This window comes from Tachypleus tridentatus, chromosome 8 (genome assembly GCF_004210375.1).
Source record: "Tachypleus tridentatus isolate NWPU-2018 chromosome 8, ASM421037v1, whole genome shotgun sequence".
NCBI classification, from domain to species: domain Eukaryota; kingdom Metazoa; phylum Arthropoda; class Merostomata; order Xiphosura; family Limulidae; genus Tachypleus; species Tachypleus tridentatus.
This window is the reverse complement of record NC_134832.1, coordinates 44,347,867-44,375,799: the sequence shown is the minus strand read 5'-3', so window position 1 is coordinate 44,375,799 and position 27,933 is coordinate 44,347,867. Positions and strand designations below refer to the sequence as shown.

Sequence of the window (27,933 nt, the reverse complement as noted above, 5' to 3'; positions counted from 1 at the left end):
ACTCTGAAGAAACACTAATACTAATACTATGTAGAAACAGTAACATTGATACGTGAACATTGGTATCCTGAAGAAACATTAAGAGTGATAGTACGTAAAAACGTTAACATTGATACCATGTAGAAACACTAACACTGACACTCTGTAGAAACACTAACACTGACACTCTGTAGAAACACTAGCACTGATACTCTGTAAAAACAGTAACATTGATACTCTGTAGAAACACTAACATTGATACCTTGTAGAAACACTAACACTGAAACTCTGTAGAAACCAATAATACTGAAACACTAACATTGACACTCTGAATAAAAAATTTTATTAACACTGATACTATCTAAAAACAGTAATACTGATACTCTTTAGAAACACTAACATTGACACTCTGAATAAAAAATTAACACTGATACTATCTAAAAACAGTAATATTGATACTGTGTAGAAATAGTGAGACTAACACTCTGTAGAAACACTGGCATTGATACTGTGTAGAAACAATAACATTGATTCTTTCTTGAAACAGAAACTTTGATACTCTCTAGATACATCAATATTGATACTCTGTAGGTACATTAACACTGATACTACGTACAAACATTAACTTTGATACTCTGTAGAAACACTAACACTGATACTCCAAAGAAATATAAATATTGATACTGTCAAGAAACAGTAACATTGACCTCTGTAAAAAAAATTAATCTATAGAAGAACTTGAATGATTCTCTGTAGAAACACTAACACTCTTAAAGTTATAATAATAACTAACATTATTCTAAGTTTATTATTATTATAAGTATCAATGAGGAAATTCACCACTCTCCTAATTTCTGGAAATTCCAATGGGAATAGAATGAGAACGTAGTGTTTAAAAATGTTATGGACTTAATACAAAAAATAATTGTAATCATTGTTTGCCGGTTTGTAAAACGAAAAAGTGTACGGAAATTGCTGTTGTATAAACGTTGATAAAATAACGACACATATCACCAGAATCTAACTTTATCAGATCTATATTTCATTTTTAAAGCTTCGTTACGAGCTACTGATTTCCTACTACTTCAGTCTATATATTGTATAAAACTACCAAATAACTCATATGTTCCGATCACTGCTGTGTTTGTTGTGTCGCAGACGATCTCAATAGTTCTGGATTGAGCGAAAGGCGTATTCAACAATGAGTATGACAAATAATAATGTGGTTTAAATAATATTGTTATTATACACTCTTTTCTAATTCTTAAAGCCCTGAGATATTATATTAAGAATGTAGCGTTTAAAAGTATAATTTAATAGGCCTAATATTAATGTTTTATGGCAATTATAATTGTCAGTTAACCAAGATAAAATATATTATTTCCAATTACTGTATTGTATATGTTATAAATAAGTATTATATATTGTACGTTAAATTTTTTATGAAATACGGTGTGTTATATGTTATACATTAAATGTTAGAATCATACTACCACAAGTATAAGATCTGTTGTATTGTGCATACTTTCTTTCTGAAATTAGTTCTACGTTAACGTAACTGTCATATAGAATTGCTAAAAATATAAAAGACAGAAATAAGTATCTACATTTCTAGCCCAAATATTGCTACTTTAAGCCTAGTTCTTTTTTTAATAATAATACAAATTAACCAGGAAACCGAAATAATGAAATCCTAACAACTTTAGCAAAAACATCATGAATTATCTACTGTGGATATAAGAGATAAATAATAATTAGTAAAATACTCATCCGTAACCCAATGCACAATTGCAGTAAAATATCAGTTCCAGGTTAAGTGATGGTAAATTTTATTGAAAATAAATAAATAAAATAATGCATCATCTACCCAATTCCCTTATAATATTCTTTAATTAATTGGTTTTTACATCCCGAGAAAATCCATATCGTACTGAATAATTACTAAGGCTATAATCCAAAGAATTATGATCCTAAAGGTAAGGCCTAGACTGGATTAAGCGGAATATTTGTTCCAAAGTAATTTATAACCTTTTATAATATTAGATCCATGAAGCAACAAAGATTAGGAAACAAACAAGCCAAAAGCAAAAGTATTTTATAAATATAAGAATGCAATACTAAATTTTTGACAACAACTTTAACTTTTAGTTACCAACTTTCTACAATATTATTAAGTTACAACATAACAATAACACATGGTATAAAATACATCGCAAACAATTCTAAGCCACTAGAGGGCTGTCGCTAGCTTTGAAGATTAATAACACTAAAAAACTGGGTTTTGATACTTGTAGTGGACACAACATGTATGATTCGTTGTGTAGCTTAGCGTTTAGCAATAAACAAACGTAACCCAGACTAATCGTACTATGATATATTGAATACTTAGATATACATAATATAGGTATTTTAACAGTAGTTAATGATACAGAGTAATAATAAAGTATATTTCATTTAATGCCTTCCTTAGTATGCGGCCCGGCATGGCCAGGTGGGTTAAGGCGTGCAACTCGTAATCTGAGGGTCGCTGGTTCGCATCCCCGTCACACCAAACCTGCTCGCCTTTTCAGCCGTGAGGGCGTTATAATGTTACTATCAATTCCACTATTCGTTGGTAAAAGAGTAGCCCAAGAGTTGGCGGTGGGTGATGATGATTAGCTGCCTTCCCTTTAGTCTTACACTGCTAAATTAGGGACAGCTAGCGCAGATAGCCCTCAAGTAGCTTTGCGCGAAATTCAAAAACAAAAAACCTCAGTAGATGTATTTGTGCCACCATTTTATGATGTTATATCTCGTGCTTTGAATACTGTAATATATATAAAAAGCCAATGTAATTTGGTAAATCTGCTTTTGTGCTATGTCACTTAGTAACAAAAGTATGACTTGCTATTATTAACTATGTACTAAAAGTGTTCAGAGTTTGCTCTGAAACATTTAATAACCAATGTCTTGTCTGAAACATTTAGTGGTCAATACCCACTCTGAAATATTTAGTGACTTATATATATTCTGAAAATTTTAATGTCCACTATCTTCTCCGAAACATTGTTACCGTAGTTCACTCTAAAGTATTTAGTGTCCGTTGATAATCCTGAAATATTTAGATATCAAAGTCTTTGTTTTGAATTAAGCACAAAGCTGCACAATGGGCTCTGCCCATCACGGGTGTCGAAACCCGGTTTTTTAGTGTGTAAGTCCCCAGACATACCACTGCGCCACTGGGGGGCAGATCAAAGTCAACTGCGAAATAATCACCAATGCTGGATGCGCCAATTGCATAGAAACCCAAACATTTTTATCAAAAATGCATTGTATTTCATTCCCTTTGCTGGAAAACAAACCTAATGCAATTTTTCGTTTTGAAACAACAAATAGAATGATAAAAGATGGTTGTAAACGACCCACTAAATAGTCACATTGCATATATGCTATGATTAAGACATCGTGTTGATTGTACATTTGTTATTTAATGATCGCTATCTTTTAGGATAATTACCTTTGAACATCTTCAACAGACATATCCGTGGATTTTTTTACGAATTTCTAACCCCACATTTTTTCTTTGAAATGTTTAAGGTTTAAATATCACCGAACTGAGTAGGGAAAAGCTGCATTTAATTTCTGTGGGGTTTTATATGGACTTCTTAAGGATCACAAACAGAAATGTCCAGTTAGACTAAATATTTTTAGTGTGGTCACCTATAATCAATCATTAGCAAGATTTTTTTACACAGTGTTTTAAAGAAACTTTCCATTTTCTTGTGCATCATCATCCATTCCTGGGAAAATTTCAAACTTAGAATGTTAGGATCCTTTGCTTGTTTGTTTCTTTTTGAATTTCGCTCAATGCAACTCGAGGGCTATCTGCGCTAACCGTCCCTAATTTAGCAGTGTAACACTAGAGGGAAGGCAGCTAGTCATCACCACCCACCGCCAACTCTTGGGCTACTCTTTTACTAACGAATAGTGGGATTGAGCGTAAAATTATAACGCCCCCACGGCTGAAAGAGCGAGCATGTTCGGTGAGACCGGGATTCGATCTTGCGACCCTCGGATTACTAGTCGAACGCCTTAACCCACCTGGCCGTGCCGGGCCCGATCCTTTGCTATTAAGCGAAGAAAACCAGTTCTTAATCAGAAGATGAATGCATTGTCATTGCATCTTTAATTACGAAAATGTTAAGAAAGAACAGAACATGAAATTTAAGCGCATTTGCATGAGAAAGTTATAAAAACTAGGTGCTCCAAGGGAAGGCACAAATTCTAACATTCATAAAAGAAAATAATATTGTATAATCCATTGTATACAAATGGAAAGTTTCATTACAACTATAACCTCTAAGTTATTAACATAGAACTTGAAATAGAGTAAGCAATTTCGTTAGATAATGTTTTGCATTGTGTGCTAATTATATATATTTTGGCTAAAATTGCCTGAAGAATTAAAAGCTACCATTTTTATCAGTAACCATAGATTCCCCGCAATGTACACAGTAGATACCCCAATGTGGCTTTGTTCTAAAACAAACAAGAAATGATCAAGATTTATTCTTCAGTCAGAGAATTCTAAAAAGTAGCTGTATGTGAGATAAAAACAGAGATTCTATTTTCATGTGATGCAATATTTGGGCATTTACAAGAATTCATGGGAATTCTACAAATGCTTAAAATGTATAATCATCATTTTAAAAACTTACTCTTTACAACTGATAAGCTAGTGAAGTTGACAAGAAATCTCTGTCCATTTAAGTTTTCCGTCAACATAAAGTTTATACGGTCTGGCATGGCCAAGCGCGTGAGGCGTACGACTCGTAATCTGAGGGTCGCGGGTTCGCGCCCGCGTCGCGCCAAACTTACTCGCCCTCCCAGCCGTGGCGGCGGTATAATGTAACGGTCAATCCCACTATTTCTTGGTAAAAGAGTAGCATAAGAGTTGGCGGTGGGTGGTGATGACTAGCTGCTTTCCCTTTAGTCTTACACTGCTAAATTAGGGACGGCTCGGTGCAGTGGGCTAACAACCTGCTCACTCAAATTCTTGTTGAAGAATCCGCAAGCGATTGCGGCCCTACGTTCCTAGATGGAATCTAATGGTGATAACTAAAATTTATACAGTTACTTCTATTAATGATACATATTATCGTTACAATTTACAACGGGTGCGATACGATTTTTCATTTTACAGAAAATAATAATTTATTGTTTTGTTCTATTCTTAAACACTATTGCAAAATGATTGTACTTCACTTTGAAAGAAGTAAAATCAAATAAACAAAATAGATCAGTAGGGTAAACATAAAAATAAATTAACCATGTATCCATTGTCTTTATGGTTCAAAAGAAGTCACAGCATATGCTCTTGAGCTGTGTTAGATATACACAACTGTTTCTATTTAATGTTTAATGAAAGAGTTATAGTTATAAGTGATATAATTATGTAGAGCTAGTGTTAAATTTACGTATTTTTATAAACAAGATTGTTAACGAATTATACATTGTTTACAGTGGCGTAGTACAAAATGGCGAGATCTCACTGCGAAAATCATCTTACCCCCACACACTTCGATGGAAGCTGCTCCTTGTTGTTACCTATTTAAAATCTCCTGCAAAACAACATCCCCTTCCTACAATTTCAAAATAGTCTCTCTGTTCACTGGTTGCTTTGACAATAGCTCTGTACAAATAGTTTGTTTTGTCTTTTCTTCAGCAAAAGTGGAAGTAGGGCTGTTAAGCTTTGCACTCATTATGTGTCTTGAGTAGGGCTCTCAAAAAATAGTTAATACGAGCTTATGTAAGCTCCATAGCGCAAATTACGAAGTATCTCTAGCTTATCTGGTATATTCTGACATGTATCAGATTTACCTGAGTAAGTTAAAAGTTAGTAAAGGCCCCCTGCACCGCTAGGTTTTGGAGGACATTTGCTACGTCTCCGGTTGTATAGTTCACTAGTAATGAAATGGTAATTGTTATACTATTGGATAATATTACTAGAATCTTCTGATTTTTCCTTGATGTTTTATTTGAATGTTATCATTATAATATCTTGTAGTGTATGGAATGTTTCAGGATTCCATTGAGCTTTAAATACGCATCCAAAATGTAGACAGTTATATTTAAATATATAGATAGATCAAGACCGCGTAATTGTGAATTTAGCCATAAAGAGCTTATAGTGGCGATTTTTAAAGTAAAATTATCACAGATTGTATTGTAATAATAGAGCAGAAAAAAGCAAATTGTCAAATTGCGCTCTAAAGTAACTGAGCCAGCCTGTGTGGACTTTGAAAAAAAAAAAAAGACAATTTTTAAAGTTCTGGATACAACTATGATAATCAATAGTATGACGGTTTGTTTGTTTTTTTTGAATTTCGCGCAAAGCTACACGAGAGGTATTTGCGCTAACTGTCCGTAATTTAGCAGTGTAAGACTAGACTCTAGTCACTAGAGGAAAGGCAGCTAGTTATCACCACCCACCGCCAACTCTTGGGCTACTCTTTTATCAACAAATAGTGAGATTGACCGTTACTTTATAACGCCCCCACAGCTGAAAGGGCGAGCATGTTTGGTCCGACGGGAATCGACCCGCAACCCTCGGATTACGAGTCGAACGCTTTAACCCACCTGGCCATACCATGCCCTAGTGTAAGGAGAATCTGAAAATATGTTTGACTGGTTATATTAACATATTATTTTAAACCAACCGGCTAGCTGTGTGCTGTGTGTTTATTGTCAGCAATTTACAGACACCTACTGTACGTACGTTAAGCATCCGGCCCAAAATCTAAACAAACATTGTCGGGATGCCGTTGAGTGCGCTGACATCCATTTGTTTTCGGAATTTAAATAAAACAGTTTTGATAGTTGTTGATTTATTTACTTGCATTCCCTCAGAGAATATGTTATTTTATTTTTTCTTTGTAAATAAACATGTTTTTATACAAAGTATTTTAATGGAAAGTGAAAGTTGAGGTTTGACGCATATAAGATCACAGTTACAATTAGTACTAAAATGATGCTTGAAGTATTTACAACTTAACAAACTTTTTTATACTACATTATAATCAAATATAAAATGTGTTTGTTTGTGTTTTTTCCCTTATGAATGAACGTATTGTAATTGAAACGTTTTGTTTTGCGTATATGATTACTATTGCAGCTGTGGCTAAGAACAGTTTACAAGTAGTTATTTTGTATGTATATATATATTTTGTTATTTGACAGTAAAACTAACGGTTGACTTTTATTAATAATAAAACAGAGAAAATATTTGAAATGTTTATATAGTAAAGTATATTGAATCAATTATAGTTGCCTTGTATAATTCAGGATCACCAGCTGAATTTTCTATGTTTTTTATTCACGGCTCAAGAATTGAAAAATCTTAAGGGTAAACGTGGTAATTCGTTGTAGGGTTTGAAACGATATAGTACAGCAGCAAGTAATAAGATTATATAGTTCAAGCTTCGTAAATTAAATGTTCGTAACCTTACTGCAGAATTGTTGCTGTTAAGGGATTCGAGAGTTTGATAATAATAACCGTTTCCCACTTCACCTGTAAGATAAATTAAAAAAAGGAGTTAGTTCAATTTCTTTACTATGTCTAATTTGCGATTTATAAATAACATAAGAGTTAATAATAGCATTATTAATTATAGTAAGTGGTGTTTGAGCACGATGAGGCCAAAAATTGAAAGACAAAATGTTTTTTATAACACATTAAGTGGGTATTTGAAAGTAAAGCCTAACAGTAGTACAAAAAGTATTTCGGAGCTTGAATTTCAAGTCATTTAGGCATTTATTTTCTGTAACGACTAGTTCGCCTTATAGTTGTACAGATTTTAAAACTAATAAGTTTATTAGTGGCAGTTACCACTTGTCAACTTTTGTAGTTCTAACGTTAAACAAATCGGACAATCTGTATTACTCGCATATTTCAAACTGCAGGCACAAGTCTACACGTAAAAAAAGAAATGTCAAACCTTCAAAGGATGAAGAAGTAAGAAAACCACATTTTATATTGGTTTTTACTAATATATTAATTGTTATTATTAATAATAGAGCCTGGTCAAATTGGACTCTTGATAATGTTAGTGCTACTACCTTGAGGATCAATGCATGGGCCTTTGTTATTTATTTACACAGTATAATTAATAACTTGCTAATGACATTAAACTCTTGAGTGTTTTAGCATTATTGAGGATGTTCAGGTATTACAAAATAGCTTGGTGAGTTGGACAGATACTTAACAAATCACCTTTAATTATTCTAAATTCAATGCAGTGCATTTGGAAATCACAGAGTAGATCAGTTTGTATGATTAGTATAGATGGGAGCAAAGAGAATAATCTTGACATATTACTATTAGTGGATAAGTCACTCAAGGCACAAAATCAGTGTTATATTGCTAGAAGTAAAACAAATATAATTTTTAGTGCATTCCAGTAAATAAATTATCTGTGAAATTTTTTTCCGTGGTAGCAAATAGCCACAGGAAGATTACCTGGTCATTAAAGTCATGATATCTTATACTTTGGGCTGATTTTCTTGTAATTATGTTTGCATATAAAACTGTTTTATTCAGTATAGCAGATCACAGCATAATGTATCAGTGGACTTAGCATGTTTCAACCATTAAAAAAAATCACAATCAGTTATGCAGAAAATACTGTAAACAATTATAAAGTTGAGCTGCAGTTATTGAAGTGTGTCAGTCTCACTGAATAGCAAGAATACTGCTCTTGCTGCTGTTAACTTCTTTGCATTTTCTTTAGATTTATTTTTTTCAGGTTTCATTTTTTAGATGTATTTAAATGATACAAGTTAAAAGGTCACTATCATCTTGTAAAGAAGTTTACTGGGCTGGCTTTGCTGTTTTCTAGTCCTAAAAAGATAGACTAAATGGCATGTATTATGTTTATTTGTATGATTATACATATAGGTGTAATTGCATTGATTATGTTGGTGGCATTATATTACAAGTACATTTACTGCAATTAATATTTTTATATCAATTAGTTTTAGCCTAAAATTCAGTTTATAGTAAAGCATTTAACAGTTAATATGGCTTGGCATGGCCAGGTGATTCAGACACTCAACTCATAATCCGAGGGTCACAGGCTCGAATCCCTGTCACACCAAACATGCTCGCCCTTTCAGCTGTCGTGGCATTAAAATGTTACAGTCAATCCCACTATTTGTTGGTAAAAGAGTAGCCCAAGAGTTGGCAGTAGGTGGCGATAACTTGCTGCCTTCCTTCTAGTCTTACACTACTAAATTAGGGACGGCTAGCACAGATAGCCCTCGTGTAGCTTTACACGAAATTCAAAACAAACCAAAACCAAACCAGTTAATATATTCTTATATATGTGTTTTTGCATTTAGTAGTTTTTGTTTTATTTAAACTGATGAACAAGCAGTAAAATAATAACCTTTATTTTTTTTTGTAGTGCTTTCTTAACAGCTTGAGTTGAATAGGTATCAGTTATATGTAAGGAAATTTAATTTCTGACAGTCTATGAAAATTAGAAACCTGTTATTATTAATTCACTTCTGTTAAGTGACCAAGGAATTTCTAGTTATATATTCTTGAAATGTGGTGGAACATATAAGTCATAATGATGTTGAAACTTGTTACATATTTTATTCATTCACTTAGTAATCATTTGATCTTATCAAAACATTTTCCATATATTTTTAAGTTCTTCAGTAATAATAAACTTGTATTTTTATATTGTTGAAAAATGCTGGGTTTTAAGGTTAATTTCAGTCAGTAATTTTTGTTGATTCTTTGGAAATATGAAAATTTTTCCATTTGAGTCATTCATCAGTGTATAAAAGCTGAACTATAAGTTAAAAAAATGCAAATGCATGTTAGTTCTGATAAATTTCTTAGAATATATCATTAAAACAACACAAGAATCAATGCTTGTAATAAATCAGTAATGAAATTTTAGCTTTGTGTTTTTCAACCAAATTGACTTAGCCAGTTTAATAATCAATCAATTAACATCCAACTTGGGATTACATAAAATATTGCTAATGGTGTAGATGCCCAACCGATGAAACTGTGCATTCTAGTTATTATGAGAAGGAATGTAAGAACTGTATACTTAATTAGTCGAACTAATTACAGAATAATATTTGATCATTTTTGTTTGTTAATGGGTCACAGGATTGAGTTAATCAGTTCTGTATAATGACTAGAACTTCAATAAGAAAATCTTCTATACATATTTTCTGCCAGCTGTACTGATTTTTAAGGTGGTTATTCTTCCACCACATATTAATTGGTTTAGGAAAATTACACAATGCACCACTCAGAAATGATTGGTTAAATAAAGATAAGTATATGTCACAGCAGTTGAATGAGATTCTTACAAATTTCATTACTTTGTTTTTTGTAATAAGTTCAAAAGCATTCTGAAAAGCAAAGTTAGCATTATTTCTACCTTGAGATGCAGGTTTTTGTTGGAAGACTACAGTTATTATCACGTATGTATTCTACAAATCACAAGTGGCAATATCGTGCTAAGTGGGGAAGCCAATATCACTAATAGTACCACACTGTGAGTACTACAGTAGTTAACCTCAATTGGGACAGTGGTAAGTTTGTGGTGCTAAAATTCTAGGTTCATTTCCCTGCAGCGGACACAGCAGATAGTCCATTGTGGCTTTGTTGTAAAATAGCAAACAAACAACAATACTGTTACCAACTCATAATTAACATTAATATTAGGCAGTGGTAGACTGTAAACTACATTATGTAGCTTGTACACAGAAAGCTGTCTTATATACAAGACCATCAGTTTGTTATGTTTACTGTATTTTACATGTGTCTGAAAGAAACCAATCAACAATAAGCAATTTGTACATTCATTATCATGTGGCTGTTTGTTCACATAATAGTTTAAGCTTTCAGGAAAGATGATTGCACAGAATGTAAGTAATATATCTGTAAATTATTATTAACACACAAATCATAAGTTATTAGGGTATAACATAATATGTGCTTGGTAATATGATGATAAATGTTATATAATGTCATTTGCCAACAAATGTCTTCTTTTAATGGAAGAAATAGTAAATAAAAGTGAAATGGGCAGCAACTGCATCACATTTGTAGATTAAGCCTCCAAGGCTTTCATTGTAAGTGTCACTCTGTACTAGACGGTTTTTTCCTGTTTCACCTTTGCTTAGATAATATATAGAAAAATTCTGACTTCTTTCCTCATGTTCCCCCTGACAAAAAATATGCATCCTTAGATGAGCATTAAAATGGGATGGGTGTGTCTAGTAATGAGAGAGCCATACTATTCTGATCTGAGAATGGTTACAAGAACAAAGATGTTAGTGATTAGATGGAGAGATCACTGGATAACAGTGGCATATGAAATGAAGCATCTTCAATTTAAATGGTAAATTAGTTGAAGTTTCTGCCCAGTTATATTCATGTCTATATAGTGAACTGGAATCAGTAAATAGAGTTGTGATCAAACGCATGCAATAAGTGAAAGTTGTATTAGAATTATTAACAATGTCCTCTTCAGATTATTCCATAACTGGATCTTCTTCCATGTTAGAATTTACATAAGTACAGTAAAATAACATGTCAGTAGCATGGTATGTTCCAACTGAAATACCACCTGATACATCATTTAGTTTGTAAATTACACACAGTGTTAAAAAAGTTTGTTATGCAGATTAAATAAATGGACGTTTCAATTTTTACTGTTAATCCTCTTGTTACCAAGATGCCAGACTGTCTGTTATGACCAATATGATTTATTAATGCCTCTTTTGAAAATTCTAACATGTCTATGATCTGTGGAGAAAAACAACCAGTTATTCACTTTTAAGTATAATTACTTAAGGGCACTGGAACGTAATGTAAAAACACACATAAATTATCTATGTTTGTAATAAAAAAGTTCATATATTTGAATAATCACCTCTGTCTAGTTACTATACCACATAATGATTTAATTTTTAAAAATTTTAGGGAGCTTACCAGTTCATAAGTTTGTCTTTTGGTATGCATAAATGTGTGAATGCCTACAGTTGCTACCAATAAATTGTAGATTTTTCTTGCTATATTTCTCAACCACGTGTAAGGTTAAAACTGCATGCTACAGAGTGGGTAACATTATGTTTACTAAAACACCAAAATAACCTTGTCTTTAGCTCACCCACTCACCTTCCATTTTTTCATGCTCCCTGCTAGTACAGCAGTAAGCCTATGGATTTACAATGCTAAAATCAGGGATTTGACTCCCCTCAGTGGGCTCAGCAGATAGCCTGATGTGGCTTTGCTATAAAAAAAACGCACACACACTATTTTTTCACAAACAGTTGAATGTCTGGTTATGGATTGATATTGGTGTATAGTATGTAGTGGATGTGTTCATTGCAAGCTGAGATGCTTTTTTTGTAAATATTTAATTTTCTAGCTATTTATTTAACTTGGATTTTAAATCTGAAGTGCATTATTTATTTGCACATTGTAGTTTGAAGACGATGATGAAGAAGAAGAAGAAGATAACTTAGATGATGAAAATGAAGCTGCAAAGGACTATAAAGATATTAAAGCAAACTTAAATTCATTGCGGTTGGATGTAGTCCTGAAACATGGACTAGGCATGTCTCGCAGGTTGGCCAGACTTTAATGTAGCCTGCTTGTGAAACTGCATATTTATTTTACTACTACTTATTTAGAAATATGAAAGTATATATACATTTTCAATCTTAAGACAAAAATTCTCAAGGTAATAATATACTTGAAGTACAGATTATGAAAAATAACATTTTTTTCAATGCAATCTGTTGAAATGAAAAAAAGACAGTATGAACTGTTAACATTTGAGGTGTTTGAAAATAAACAATAATATAAGTAAGTTTAATTTTTAACTTGCTAAGAACTGGTTATTCCTATTTGTTGTTTCCCTTTTTATGCAAACTTTATTACACATGCCACAAGCCTTCTTCTCTCCATTATTTGAATCAAATAATTATAAAGAGTGTCTCATGCAAATCACCATGTATCACTTGGAGCAATCTTCAACATTTGTAATACCTGTACCTCATTTTCTTATATTACATTCTCTTTCAGACAAACATTTAGGGCAAATGTTTCCCTTTTTCATTCAGAAGGGACTAAAGGGACTTGCTGGCTCTCCAAAGTCAGTCAAAAAGATTTGCTCTGGTGACATATTGGTGGAAACATCCACATCTAAACACAGTGAACTCCTCTTACATTCAAAGGCTATTGAAGATATACCCATTGAGGGATTTGAAGAACATCCCCAAGTGAGGCATATCTACACTTGCAAAGATGGAATAATGATGCTGACCAATATCCTTATTTTAACATTTACATCATCGTGTCCACTTGCCACCATCAAGGCAGGTTATCTTAATTACAAGGTACAGTCATATATTCCACACCCTCTCCGATGTATCCAATGTCAGCGGTTTGGTCACTCAAAGACATCACGTCGTGTTTCCTTGACGTATGCTTGTTGCAGTGGCAAGGGCTACAATGCCTGTGAGTGTGAAATAGACCCTCATTGCATCAATTGCAATGGCTCTCACTCATTGTACTTTCATTTTTGCTCTAAGTAGTTAGAAAAAAAAGAGGTGCAGTGTTTGAAGATGATTCAAAACATTATTTACCCTGAAGCTCGAAAGTTGCTGTCCATCACTTCATCTTGGATGTATGCTGCTGCACTTTGTTCCACTACTACAGTGGGAGTGCAGATGGATATCTCTATGCCTCTGAAAGAATTATTTTCAAACCATATGAAAAGCCTTTTGACAGCCATGATTAAAAAAGTTGATGAATCAATGTCAACACCCATCTCTGTCCCTAACATTCATTCCAGCAAACCCCAAGATTTGCTTTCTTTGCAAAACAATCATTCGTTTATGTCCTCAGTCACTGGAATCCTCTTTCAACAACAAAGACCTGCCCAATCAACCCAGGGCAGAATCCATGGAGGTTGATAGACCTCCCTTGAATAAAGAAAATACATTCTGTATGTCATTTCTCACAGGAAACATTTCTGAAAACTGCTGAAAAGTGACTGTATTGGCAGGTTTCAGGCTATTGTCCTATCTTTCTCTAAGCCTGGGAAGGATCCCAAGATTCCTTTAAACGACCGTCGAATTGCTTTGACAAGCTGTCTCTCTAAGACCTTAGAGAGGATGGTTAATGCTTGTCTTGTTTGGTTCTTCGAATCAAACAACCTCCTCTCACTCACCAAGTGTAAGTTCTAACAACAGTACTTCACCATAGATCACCCAATTCAACTTGAAATGTCAATCAGAGACGCCTTTTTCAAACAATAACATCTTTTATCAATATTCTTTGACCTTGAGAAGGCTTATGATACTACATGGAGGAATGGAATTTTGCAAAACCTCCATTTATATGGGTTACATGGTCATTTTCCCATTTTTATTAAAAAATTTTTAATGGACAGGCGATTTCAAGTTCCTGTGGGTTCAACACTTTTCTGTTTTTTTCTAAAGGAACTTGGAAGTTCCTTTGGGCTGTGTTTTGAGTATCACACTTTTCAGTATAAAGATTAATGCCATTACCGACACTGTTGCATAGGCTCTATGTTGATGACTTTCACATCTCATGTGAAATGGACCACAGCAAATGGTTTTAACTTCTCTCTCTCTAAAACCATTTGCATGCATTTTTGCTACCAACGGGATATACACCCTGATCCTGAACTCTGTATCGGTGAAGTTGTGCTACCTGTGATCGCTGAGACAAAATACTTGGGGCTTATCTTTGACCATAAGCTGACCTTTATACCACACATCAAGCAACTACGAGTCAAATGTACAAGAGCACTGAACATCCTCTGTGTCCTCTCTTCCACCACTTGGGGAGCAGATTGATGTTTTATGCTGAAGATATATCTTGCTCTTCTTCGATCAAAACTAGACTATGGGTCAATAGTCTATGGCTCTGCCAGGACCTCAGCCTTGAAGAAGCTGAACTCCATTCATTATCAGGGACTTTGGCTCTGTACCAGGGCTTTCTGCACTTCCCTAGTTCAGACCTTATACATAAAGTCTCATGAACCTTGTTTGCACCTCTGCCATTTGCAGTTGTCTTTATTGTATGCTTAAAAACTTTGATACTTACCACAGCATCCCACCTGGGGTTGTGTTTTCTTTCCTTAGTGGGCCAGGCTTTTTCAGAACAGATTATCTGCCATTGTTCCTTTTGGCCTTTGTATCCAGGAGCAGTTGGATAAATTGGGTCTATCCTTGGATAACATTGCTGTATCAACTGGTCAACTCATCCCACCTTGGCTTATTACAATCCCCAAATGTGACTTTTCTTTAAGTCATCTGAGAAAAGCAGATACTCCTGATTGGAAGTACCATCTGTTATTTGCTGAACATCTTTTGAACCATCCTTCCATTCCGATTTGTATAGATGGTTCAAAATCAGGTGACTCTGTGGGCTCTGCTATGGTTTGGTGGTTGCACACAGAATCCTCTCTACAATTTCTGTGTTCACTGCCAAATTATATTCCATTTTTCTTGCCCCGGATCGCATAGAAGCTAAGCAATACTTAAATTGCACTATTTATACTGACTCGCTTAGTTCTCTATTGGCCCTGGAATCACTTCATGTTAGTTCTCACCCTGTTCTAGTCAATGTAGAAAACTGACTGGCTTATTTCTCTTTAACATTTATTTCTATCCAGTTTTTCTGGATACCAGGCCATGTTGGTATTTGCGGGAACGGGCTCGCCAACACCACATATAAACCTGTCTGCTCTGGTACTATCACTGCTGTGCCTGTTCCATACATGGACTATGGTCCTGTATTCAAGGCTCAGCTCTGTGCCAGCTGGCAGTTGACTTGGAGTGAGCAACATGAAAACAAGCTTTTCCAAATAAAACCTTCTATTGGACTTTGGCCATCTTGCTTCCATGAGGATCAGAAAGAGAAAGTTGTCCTAGCTAGACTACACATTGATCACAGTTTTTTAACTCATCATTTTCTTTTATCTGAGACTGATGCACCAATATGTTGTCTATGTGGCACTCAGGTCACAATAAGCCACATTTTACTGTCTTGCCATCGTTACAACTCTCAACGACTGCACCATTTTAAAAGTTTTGTCCCAAGGTTTATCCATAACATTAGACAGTGTCATTGGCGACACTGTCTACCTTACAAATGTTTTTAGTTTATTAAAGGCCATTAATCTTTTAAATGTTATTTAATTTTTTAATTTATCAATGAGACTTTTTTTAATGTGTTTCCCTCTTATGAATTAAAGTACAACTAGTTGGATTTGAAGTTTGTTTGTTTTTGAATTTTGCACAAAGCTACATGAGGGCTATCTGCAGTAACCATTCCTAATTTAGGAGTGTAAGGCTAAAGGGAAGGCAGCTAGTCATTACTACCCACTGCCAACTGTTGGGCTACTCTTTTGCCAGTGAATAGTAGGATTGACTGTAACATTATAATGTCCCCACAGCTGAAAGAGTGGGCATGTTTGGTGTGACTTGAAATTAGAAAATGGCAGTAACGTTAAATAACTCGAAACCAGGACTGGAAAGGCCAACTGCAGGTGACTAATGTTGATGTTTGAACTCACCTGTTAGTCATCCTGGTGAGTTATGTTACTTAAAATTGTGCAACAGAAAGTCCTTTATAACATGTATTACTGTAGTTTCTCCCTTACTGCTGTAAAATAGATATCAAATTTGGATTTAATGGTATTTATGTTTTTAATTCAAAAATTAAACTTTGTTTTCTGTTACCTTAATTCCTTTTTACAAATTTTACTTTTAATTTTAACTTTTTACCACATGTTCAGATTAGATAGCCTAGTTGCATTGCACCATAAAATGCCAAACCAACCAATCCTTTGTCCACCCCAGTCACCAGTTCTGGATCCTGCACTACATGTCGTATGTCTTCATGCCTAGCCTTTGTCAGGTCCTTAGTGAAGAGATCTGGTTTCTGCCATTGTTTTTCATTTGGCTCAATCCATCCTTCCTTTCTCCTTGGAAATTTATCAGTAAAAATGAAAGTTCTTTTGCACATGGTCTCAGACTTGTGGATTTCCTGCTGCTCTTCGTACTATTTCTGATGTCTCTGAGTTTCTCACATAGATTTTAGACTTGAAGTTTTCCATCTCCTCAATTTCAGGTTATTGGGCAGGTTTATCCCGTATCTTTTTTCTTTCCCCATTACCAAAGGATTTTTCTGTCACCCATACTTACCATGATAATCCATTCTGTCTGGATTCTTTGACCTCTTCAGTGATCTGCTCTTTCAAATTGTTATATTAATATGGTCCACCATTCTCTTATCTTTTCTCCATCCAAACCTATTTCCTTAGGTTGTTTGTTTTACATGTTTCTTAAGGCATATTTCTTTCTCCTTTGAGCCTGTGGACATTGACATTGTCTTTTTTTTCTACTGAATTAATTGCACACTTTACCACCTTACTATCTTCTTTATCCAGATGATGTCAAAGTGATAATTTGGTAGGGGCATATAGAGGAGTCACATGCATCATGTGAGTGCATTATGTTTCTATTGGTAGAAATGTGATACATAATGATTTGCATGAGAAACACTTTGGTGTGTGGAAGGCATGTGGCATGTTTAATAAAAAAAAATTGCATATAAAGGGCTGCAACATAGTGGAACAGTTAATCCTGTGAGACGAGGGAATTACTTGTTGGAAATATATTTTTAATATAGATAAATTATAATATCCTTGAATTGGAAGCATGAGGTCATGGGAAAATACATATAATTTTGTTTATTTTGAAAACACTTATACAGTATATAACCTTGATATGTTTTTCTGTAGCTATTTTAATATTAAAAAACAGAGACTGTTTAAGTACCAAATTACTTCATTTTTACTTATTATTATGAACACCTGGGTGGGAGAAAAGATGGTCATATAATAATATGACCAAACATACTAGAACTGCTGTATCCAGTGCTGACAAAGCCTTTTGACCTATACTAGGTCTGTTCGGGATATCTGGGATAAGCCAGCTATAGTAATGGTTGAGATACTATTTAAACCAACAATAAAACTGCTTGACAACAACTGTTATGATGTAAACTGGATTAAGTTAATGAATTGCAATTTTTCATAAATTGTATTATATCACAGCACTTAAGGATGATGAAAGTGTTTATCACTTAGGTATCAGCTGTTGCATGGATATGTACCTGTATTGGTGGTTTGGTGTAGCTCATGTTCTATTTATATTTATACAGTTTTAGAGAAGACACCCTGTATTGGAAGTATCATAGTTTTAGTGCTATACTTTCTTTTATTCTTTACAGCTAGTAACAGTAATTTCTGTGATTGGTACTTTCCTGCTTTCTCATTTTAGGTGTGATTTTATTGTTTATAATCTTGTGTGATTGCTTGCATCCTTACTAACTGTTTCATGATTGCTTTGTGAACAAAAAGAGTAATCTTAACCTATTTCTTATATTGTCATTTTAAAATTATCTATTTCTTTTTAAGCATCAATATGATATTTTTTACTCTGGTTATACTGCAGTAGGATTTAGTAATTTTTCAAATGCGTATTTTCCCTTAAAACATATCTGATGAACAAAACTTTGTTGTCTCTATTACTCTGTATACTGTTTGTTGAAATGTAAATGATTTTGATAAACAAAAACTTGTTGTCAGATTTTACTGTGTTAAAAATAGGCTTCTAAGAGTTTTTCCTGTTTGAGTGAAGCTACTCAGGGCTAACCACTGAACTGAGATATTTAGTGGTATACAGGTGTGCATTCAGTAAAGTAACAGGAGTGAAGGGAATAGAACCAAAGTTTAAATAAGTTGTGGTAGGCTGTTAGTCTGAACAGTACACTAGGTGTACTCCTAGTAAAATAACGTGATAGCAGAATGAAAATAGTTGCTTTGAGATTTATCTATGTTGTTCAGACACATTGCTTATATCTTCAGTAGCTATTGCCTGTGATCCTGTGTATATTATTAAACATCACAATACTGAATACTTTCACAAAATAAGACTTTTTACATTTTAAATCTCTTTACCATTGGAAAAACTTCTGTCCTCTGATTGATACTACGAGTGAAAAGTTTTTAAATTAAATAATTTTTTTTAGGATTCTGATATGGCATTTTAGTGCAATTCATAGATTTTCTTATATATTAGTTGATTATATTTTTAATTTATTGTTTTTGAAGTACACAGTGGTGTCTGACATTAGCAATAAGCAGTTATGTAAATGGACAGTTGTTTCCTCATGAAGAAACTAAGTTCCAGAAATCCAGACAATGGTTATGGAAATGCAAAATCTTTTATTACTGTGAAACTTGTTATGCATGACATTTGATTATATCTGCCTGATATTGAACTTTAATTAATTATAATTTTTATACTATTTTTCACAACAAAAAGTTTATTTGTTGTTTTGTATAACTGTTGACTAAGTTTACAGAATTGTAGAAGTTAATATTTTTAATTATCTTTTTTTTCATGTTCAGTAAAGTCGAGGAAGTTTTTTATGAGAGCAGGATTAGAGTGAATGGCAAAAAGATGCTGAAGAAAAGTACACAGGTAAATGTGTAGATTCCTCCCAAACTTTGTACTTTACCTTATTTTTACTGATGCTTAATGTGGGTTTGTATTTTTTCTGATTGAAATACTACTAACTTAGTTTTCACTTGGTTTTGTCAAGATGGGAATCTAAAATGGTAAAGTCATGCTATGCAAAATAATCTTGAAATTCCAAATCAATGTGAGCTTAAATTACTTTTAACTAACTATTTTTGGGAAGGTAAACTTTGCAAACTACTAATGTCTTAGGACAAGGGCTTTGCAGTCTAAGGTTTCTTCTGCAAGGTGAATATTCAAAACCTGCCACTTGTCACTTGATAAACCTATCAGAGAATAAGTAGTTTTTGATAGAGAAAGTGCTTGTAGAATATTGATTATATTTTACTCTACAATTATTCTACAACTTTTAAAATAATTACAAGACAAGCAGAATACTGAAATATAATGCTGATGACCTAATGGTTAGCATGCCAAGACTATGAATCTGGAAGTTTATTGTTTTTTTTAGTTTATAGTTTGACTGTTATCACAGAATTATACAATGTACTTTGGAGCCATTAGAGTAACAGTCAAATCCCATTGTTAAAAAAAAAAAAGTACCATAAGAGTTGGCAGTGGGTGCTATTACCTTTTTTTTAGCCTGTAAGTTCAAAGTTATGGATGGATAGCTTTCTCAAAAAATTTCTAAAACAAGCCAAAAATATAATTAAAACTGGAGTTAATGAAATACATCAAAGGGCTTAAAAATTTCAGTTAATGATAGCTTTAGCAGCATTATGAAAGTTAGTTGTGCTATAATAATTAGTTGATGTACTGATACATTGTGAAAGTTTGCCCATATCTCAGATCAGATAAGAAATTAAATTAAAAAATGTAACTCTATTAATTACTTTAAATACTTTTGCTGTACAAGTTTTATTGAATGTGACTGACTCAGATGAATTTTAAAAGGACACTCTTGGGAATCCTATTTTTGTTGTTTTAAAATCGGTACACATGCTCACACCAAAATGCAAGGGTTTAAATAGTGGTTAAGTGTGTTTAACATTTCATACTTATGCTGTGGCTGTCCTTATGCTGTTTACTATAGTTTTTTATTATCAAAACATAAACATAATTTCATCAAAGTTTGGATTCAGTACATTATTTACCACTGACATGCCTAAAATACTTCATCTGTATTGCCATATGGAAAATTATTTGTCAGAAACTAGAATTTTTTAATATTTTATCTGCATTTTTCAGATGTGATATTGCATAAAGTGATTATTAAAGTTGAAATTGATATAATCAAAGTATTTTAGTGTTTCAGATTATTATTTCAAAATACAAATAATTGAAATATTACCTTAATGATTTTTCATTATTATTATTGATTAATTCAAGATTATTAAGCTTAATTTAGGCCTTAAGAACTATTTTTCAGATCTAGGAGCAATCCCAAAAACTCGGAAACCAGGTGTGCCTGGTATAACTTTGCTACTAGTTATAATGAGAAAAGGGGGCTTTGCTGGTACCTCAGTTATCTGTTTTTGGTGTGTTTTTTTTCTCCAAATTTTTTCAGAATAATTGTGCAATTACTCCATTATAATTCTAGGCAAAAATTTGCATCTTTTGGAGAAATTATTGCTAAGAACTTAATTTTGAATGCAAAAGTTCAGGTGGTGCCTGATAACTGGGGTTTTTGCATGCAGGATCTACTATGTGTTCAAATTGTAAGTCAACTGTGTCAGGCCTGGCCTCTTTTATTTTTAGCTATTAAGACAGGAATACCAAATATTTGTAGCTTGGGTAACTTTATTTCATTAGTGATTAAAAACACGCGTTAAGATTTCTTGAATATTTCACTCAATTTCAGTTGTCCTCTGCTGTTCTGTGCTGCACAGCAGGCATCCTTTAACCATAAATTTATGTTCAGTTATGCATTGTCCTCTTACCTACAAATAATTAATATCTTCAGTCTGTTTTAACAAAGACTTGTTCATAATAATTTCCAAGCATAGATTTGATTGTGCTAATTTTTTTACTTATTTTCCACAGGCATTGATAGGGTGCAAATGCACTTGTGTCTATAGCAGAAGTGCCAATATTTAGGAGCTATTTATGCCTATGTTAGCAATTAAATTTAACTTAAATATCAAATGGCAATCAACTAGGAAGTATGATAGGGAAACAATGGAATTGTACTTTTGTAGCTCAAAAAAATTCAGAGAAATAGAGCATGACCGACTGACTGAGTGATCAACACTCGGCTTTCATGATTATGACGACTTTTGTAATTTTCATGATAATATGATTAAATGACAGTAAAAAAGATTATAATTTAAAAAACTTAAATATATTGAAAAATTTTATTGAGATTCAACAATGGATTAATTATTGAAATGCACTAGTGCTTTAGTTATTTGCAATTTGTTGCTTTCCCTGGACCAACATGGGTAATCAAGGCTCCAGCATATATTTATTTACTTTCATATAATATCAACAACCTCTTGATAGCATTGCCTGAACTAACAGCCTTTGGTCCCATACGAGTCTAAACATGTGCATTTATTGGTTGAATTGAGAGAAAGAAGAAAAACCAAATGGTTCAAAATTAGTAATGTGTTGTACAACTACAGTGCTTCATTCCTGAAAAAAACATGAAGTGTTGAATCTGCCATTAAAATACTAGAAACAAAGTTTGATTTAGGACTCGGAGAATGTGAAAATAGTTATGGACTTCCAAGAGTCCAGAACTGTTAGAGTTGAGTTCTGTTCAACAGATCCTTGTGCATCATTCACTGATTACTATTTTGATCCAGATGTTTTAGCAGAAACGGAGATTAGCAGGATTTAGAACATTTTATCTTGGCACCTATACCAACTCAGTTTGGCTGGATAATAGTTGTGATCCCATCTGAGTTGCCTATTTCATGCTTTGACCATATGAAAGAAAAAATATTACCAAAAAGGTATTACCTTTCACTATATAGTTTATAGAAAAAGATGCTGTTAATATTTCTAGGTTTAAAGTTTTGTAGAATAAAACTAGTATGTTAGTTTCACATATATACATGCAAAGCTACATCACTGTTGCTGGATTCATTCCTGATTTTTTGTGCATTTAAATACCCATAATTGTAATTTACTAAAATTCAGTTTTATAAACTTTAATTCTAACCAAGTTATTTATATAGGTAAAAAGAAAAAAAAAGAGTTGGTTCAAATATGGAACTCGATATTTTTATTGTGCTCTAATATTAGAAAGAGAATTTTAATGTGAATTGGTTTTATGTTCTAATTTATAAGATATCCAGATGTGTTTTATTGCACATAAAATATACATGAAATAACCTTGAGTTGTGAGAAGTGATAATGGAAACTTATTTCTGAGACAAAGACTTTTGTTACATTCATATATATATATATACACTTGACTCGCATCCCTGGGATTAACTCATTAGTCTTTAGTCTCTTACGTCAAACATTTTCATAGTTTGACCTATTGATAGTTGCCTGACCTTTTTGGACTAACACTCTTATACCTAATGGTTTGCTATATTGCCTTTTTGAACTGTTATATTGTGACTAATGGCTTACCACGTAACTGTGTTTTGAACTAATATTTTCTTTGTGTAATGGTTAATTAGGGCAGGTGACTCGTGTACCAGACTGAATCCCAGGGTTTGAGGTTTACATTTCATTGCCACAGCAAAAGTTTCACCTTCTGTTGATCTTGTTGTGTTGTACAATGAACTACAGCTAACCATCTGACATATTATGCTTTTAATTTCAAAGACATTTCATAATAATTTTATGTAATTGGCTTGTCACATTATAATTAGATTACATTAGGAGTGAAGTTAAAAGTATCCTGCTTGCTCATGTGGAAATTTTATTCATGTTAAAATTAGCAAAGTAACACCTTGTAACCCTAATAGTAGGCAATCTGTTACATTTGTAGATGCAAGTTGGAAATGAGATTGATTGGATCAAAGGAGTAAACTCAGAAAATGAGAATTTTCTTAACATCAGCCGTGTGATTGTACAAAGAATAGAAAATAGAGGTGAAACAGAGAAGATGCAGGTGGTGCTGCGTCGTTTTAAGAATATGGTCATTGAGAACTATGACACACCATGGAATAATTCTACAGCAGATTAGAGATCAAAGAAAATACACACATAGTCAATTTATACAAATCGTATACGTTATGTAGTGAAATAAACGGAGTTTATTATTCAAAATATATTTGCAGTGAAATTAGTTGTGTGAATATATTGTTTGTTCATCTCATAAATCTGTGTTTGCTCTTAAATATTTAAATCTATAGCCAGGTGTTATCACTACTTTAACTTATTTTGCTACAAAGGTAATGACATACTTGGTAAATTAGGATTTGTGAATACTGCTGATCTTCTCACCAAACATTGAAAATCATTGGATCAGTAATTTCAGATCAAATATATGTAATTAGCTGACTTTGATCAGAAACTAATGATTAAAAAGAAAAAGCACATCAAAAATTATCTTTTGTGATTTCTCCCATGAAGAAAAGAATTCAACAATTTTGTATTATTTGCTTCAAAATAACAATACTCCAGCATATTAAATATTGATAGGCAACATTTGAATGAAAACTTGCTAATAAATTATAAAGTAATTGATAACACTGGTAAATCTTTTACATCATTCACATTGGAAAAAAAAAACAGTTTTGTTTTCATTACGTTTGATGTCAAATGTTTTAGTTTTTGAATAGTTTGTGAAGAATCTTAAAAAAAACACAAAAAAACTGTGAATGTTAAGTCTTCTTGTGCCTACTGTTAAATGAAGTATAGGTTGGAAAGCTGTATTAAACTTACCTTTTTCTTCAACATTTGCAGATTATATCTCCAAATTCCTAAATTTTGTATGTATATTCTTAGAATATAGAGGTTACTAAAAGTAACTTTAGAAGCAGCAGACCAGTATTGATCAAACTGTTTTATCAAACATTTACAGAAAAGTAATTACTTTAGGTTCATTGAAAGGGGGGAAACATGTTGGAAAATTTGAAACAGTTTGTTTCAAAATTAGATTTTATACATTTGCATCAAATTTCTGAATTTCAAAAATATAAAATCCATATCAAATTAATATAAAGGTAAATAAACAAGTTATACAGGTCAAAAATGAAAAGTTAAATGTACTTATATTTTAAGAATTAAAAAAAAAATTGCATTATCAGACAAAAGCTGAAGAAAAAGTACTACAACACAGTTTTAACACTTAATTACATCAAGAAAATTAAGTTTGGAAAATTTTTATGTATAAAACATGAAACAATAATGCACGAAATTTTATTTTTGGACATTGAAATACATGACACATTTAATAATTCATTTTCGTGTGAAATGTTTTGAAGTAGAGGTCAACACAAAGAGCCACTTTGCAATCAGTACATTCATATTTGCTTTCCCTCCTCGTGGATTTGTCAGAACACACTTTATAGTGGGGTAATTTTTCTTTTCTGTTTGGAAAATAAGTGTTGGGAAGTGAGGCGAAGGGGATTTTCCAAGGAAGGCTGGCCTCTGGTGAATTTTCGCCACTGGGTGTGGTAATCTTCAGTCAGGTTACGGATGACACTGAGTCTAAACTCCAGGAGAGACAGGTTGTTTCTCAGTGATTTGTAAACTACCAAAGCATAGTACACTGCTATATCCATCATGTGAAAAAATACTTTTTTGTACCACTTGACAGCCTTGCATATGCTCGGATAAGCATGCAACACACTGTCACATAAGTCAACCCCTCCCATATAACAATTATAATCAATACAAAGGATTCAGCATTCCATTCATTGTCATTAGGGCACTTTTTCTTGGGACTGTTCTTACCACGACTTGCAATTTTACGTTTACTCCCTGGTGTTATCGTCAGTTTACCAGTGCTGGTTGATGGCCAGTTACCATCATCTTCACTGATATCTGAGCCTTGTATTTCCATATTTTTCAAAGAATCTTCAAAATTCGAATCTTCTGAATCGCCACTGCTATTTTCAAACTCCGGACCAAGTTCAAAATACAACTCTAATGCTTTTTCATTTTGTAACTTTTTCGTGACGCCATTTTGGATCGAAAGTGCAACAATTTGTAAGTAGGTCAAATGCATGTATGGTGCTGACATCTATCGTTAAAGTTAGGTATTATTGAGAACGAATTAACTTGTCCGTGGCACTGTGTTACCAATTGGCTTGGACGAGTTATCTCGTCTATGGCATTGAACAGGTTAAATCTCATACCCTATCAAGTTGCATAAAAGCTTACCTAAAGTAGAATTTTTGGCTATAAAATGTTTTCACTCATTCAATAATTTAGTAATTTTTACACTTGATAAAGGAAAGGTAATTTTGAAAAAGAAATACATAAAAAGCTATTCTCAATGCTAATACTAAGTTTAGAATATTTAAGTCTGATCCTCTAGTTTGTAAGAAGAGATGCTTACAAAATTATTTAAAAACATTTAAATGATTAATATAATAAAGTTTTTAAAAATGAAATCAAAACCTAAAGTATATAAATTGTACTGTAATAGTGAATATGGGTTCTATGAGCCATTTGTAAAAGATGAGATTATGATAAGAAATAGGTTTTAAGTTTTCCAAAGTTGTTTTTGAATTAGTTTTTGATAATCCTCTGTACTTTTTAAAGTTTGGGTGTTATTATGGGTATAAAAAAACATTTTTGTTACATTATTGGAATTTGTCATTAAAAATATTTCATTGTGAATAACTAGGTAGAGTTTGTATGGATTTAAGGGTTGTATGTTGTTTATTTAATCTGTATGTAAGTTGTCATGATGAAAGGTGGTTAGAAGATTGTCCTGGACAGTTTTAGAACTTTTATATTGCAGAAGAGACATAAATGACACTTGTTGTCTGACATATATGCTTTTAAAAACTGTAGGTAGTCAATATGTTGATATTAAATTTACTGTTATAAAACAATTGGAATGCACTTTACTATTTTTGCTCTTTGTATTTTTATTTTGATGGTTGTTTACTCCTAGGGTTTCTATTGGGTTGAGGAATAATTCCTGAGGATTTTTTCAAGTTAAACAAATATATTCATAAATGAAACGCTTTCGCAAAATATTTCATGTCATTTGGTAGAGAATTTTTTGCTCCAATAGATGGTGTGTTTGATTTTCATATGTCTTTAATTTTTGCTTTTATTTTCAGCTCATTAAATGGACTGTTAAGTGGACAAAATCAAGCATTTTCGACACCATCTGCTTTTCGCATTTAATTTCTTGCAATTTCGTTTAAAACAATGCATACTATATACCTAGGTATTACATGAAATAAAGTATCATAATAAATGTTTTGGATGTAATGTGTTCATGCATTGAAGTATTGTATAGTCTTGCATGTAATGTGTTCATGCATTGAAGTACTGTATAGTCTTGCATGTAATGTGTTCATGCATTGAAGTACTGTATAGTCTTGCATGTAATGCTTGAATGAAATTATTTAAAAATGCTCACGAATTATTCCTCAACCTAATAAATAATTTGATTCACATTTTAATACACTGGATTTATAAGGTAAGTTGGTTCTTTTTCTGGGTTTCATAAAAAGGTTACAATATAAAAAAATAGTTTAACCCTGTATTTTGCTGTAGAACTAATAAATGATATGTACTGTAAAACTTATCCTTAAATTCAACAAAGAATAATTTCTAAGCCAGTAAATTAATTAATTCAATTTAAGGACAGTGTTGCTGAAACAGTGCTTTTATGCCATCTATACATTTACATAGCCAAGGTGTGACCATGGTTACATGGGCTCTACAATTTGTTGATCCAAGTTGTGACCATGGTTACATGGGCTCTACAATTTGTTGATCCAAGGTGTGACCATGGTTACATGGGCTCTACAATTTGTTGATGGAGTTTAGAAATTAAACAGCACAAGATGGGGTACCCATATCCTCTGTACATGCAGATTTGCAATAGGCATCACAATTTTTCTGTTTCACCTCCATTTCCTGTCACAGAGAATAAAAATTTCACAAAGTTGGGGGTTGCACATTATGCAATATATATATTTAAATATATATTTTGAGAACTATGATCTTAATGGTTTTGATATGAGTTTATTGGCGTACTTGAGAATGATTGCACTAGTAATCAAAATATTGTACCTGTTCTAAAACAAATCTTTCTTACTGTAAAAGCTGTAACTTGTATATAATATGATGTGAATGGTTTTTAACTTAAGATGTAAAAAACAAGTATTTATTTTGTATTATATTTGACAAAAAAGTTAAATATAAATCTGTACTTTTGATCACACTTTATTAACAAAATCATAAATAACATGCCTG

General features: G+C 32.8%; 1 protein-coding gene across 3 annotated transcripts; it reads left to right on the top strand.

The window, feature by feature from the left end:
* Positions 1-7,080: 7,080 nt before the first annotated feature.
* LOC143222315 (mitochondrial transcription rescue factor 1-like) lies at positions 7,081-26,552 on the top strand. 3 transcript variants are annotated; one of them, XM_076448682.1, is made up of 4 exons: positions 7,081-7,166; positions 12,480-12,622; positions 19,512-19,584; positions 23,531-26,552. In XM_076448682.1, exons 2-4 carry the CDS (start codon positions 12,612-12,614, stop codon positions 23,726-23,728), a joined length of 282 nt encoding a protein of 93 aa, XP_076304797.1. In that variant the 5' UTR covers positions 7,081-7,166; positions 12,480-12,611; the 3' UTR covers positions 23,729-26,552. The 3 variants fall into 3 exon arrangements, with proteins under 3 accessions (XP_076304797.1, XP_076304795.1, XP_076304796.1); XM_076448681.1 differs by lacking the exon at positions 7,081-7,166 and adding an exon at positions 7,258-7,972; XM_076448680.1 differs by lacking the exons at positions 7,081-7,166; positions 12,480-12,622 and adding an exon at positions 7,228-7,972.
* Positions 26,553-27,933: the final 1,381 nt, after the last annotated feature.

Bases quoted from the DNA above. Each gene is read 5' to 3' on its own strand.
- LOC143222315 (XM_076448680.1), top strand. From the start codon at position 7,947: ATGTCAAACCTTCAAAGGATGAAGAA. The intron at 7,973-19,511 runs GTAAGAAAACCA...TTTCATGTTCAG, and splicing joins AACCTTCAAAGGATGAAGAA to TAAAGTCGAGGAAGTTTTTT. The intron at 19,585-23,530 runs GTAAATGTGTAG...TTACATTTGTAG, and splicing joins TGCTGAAGAAAAGTACACAG to ATGCAAGTTGGAAATGAGAT.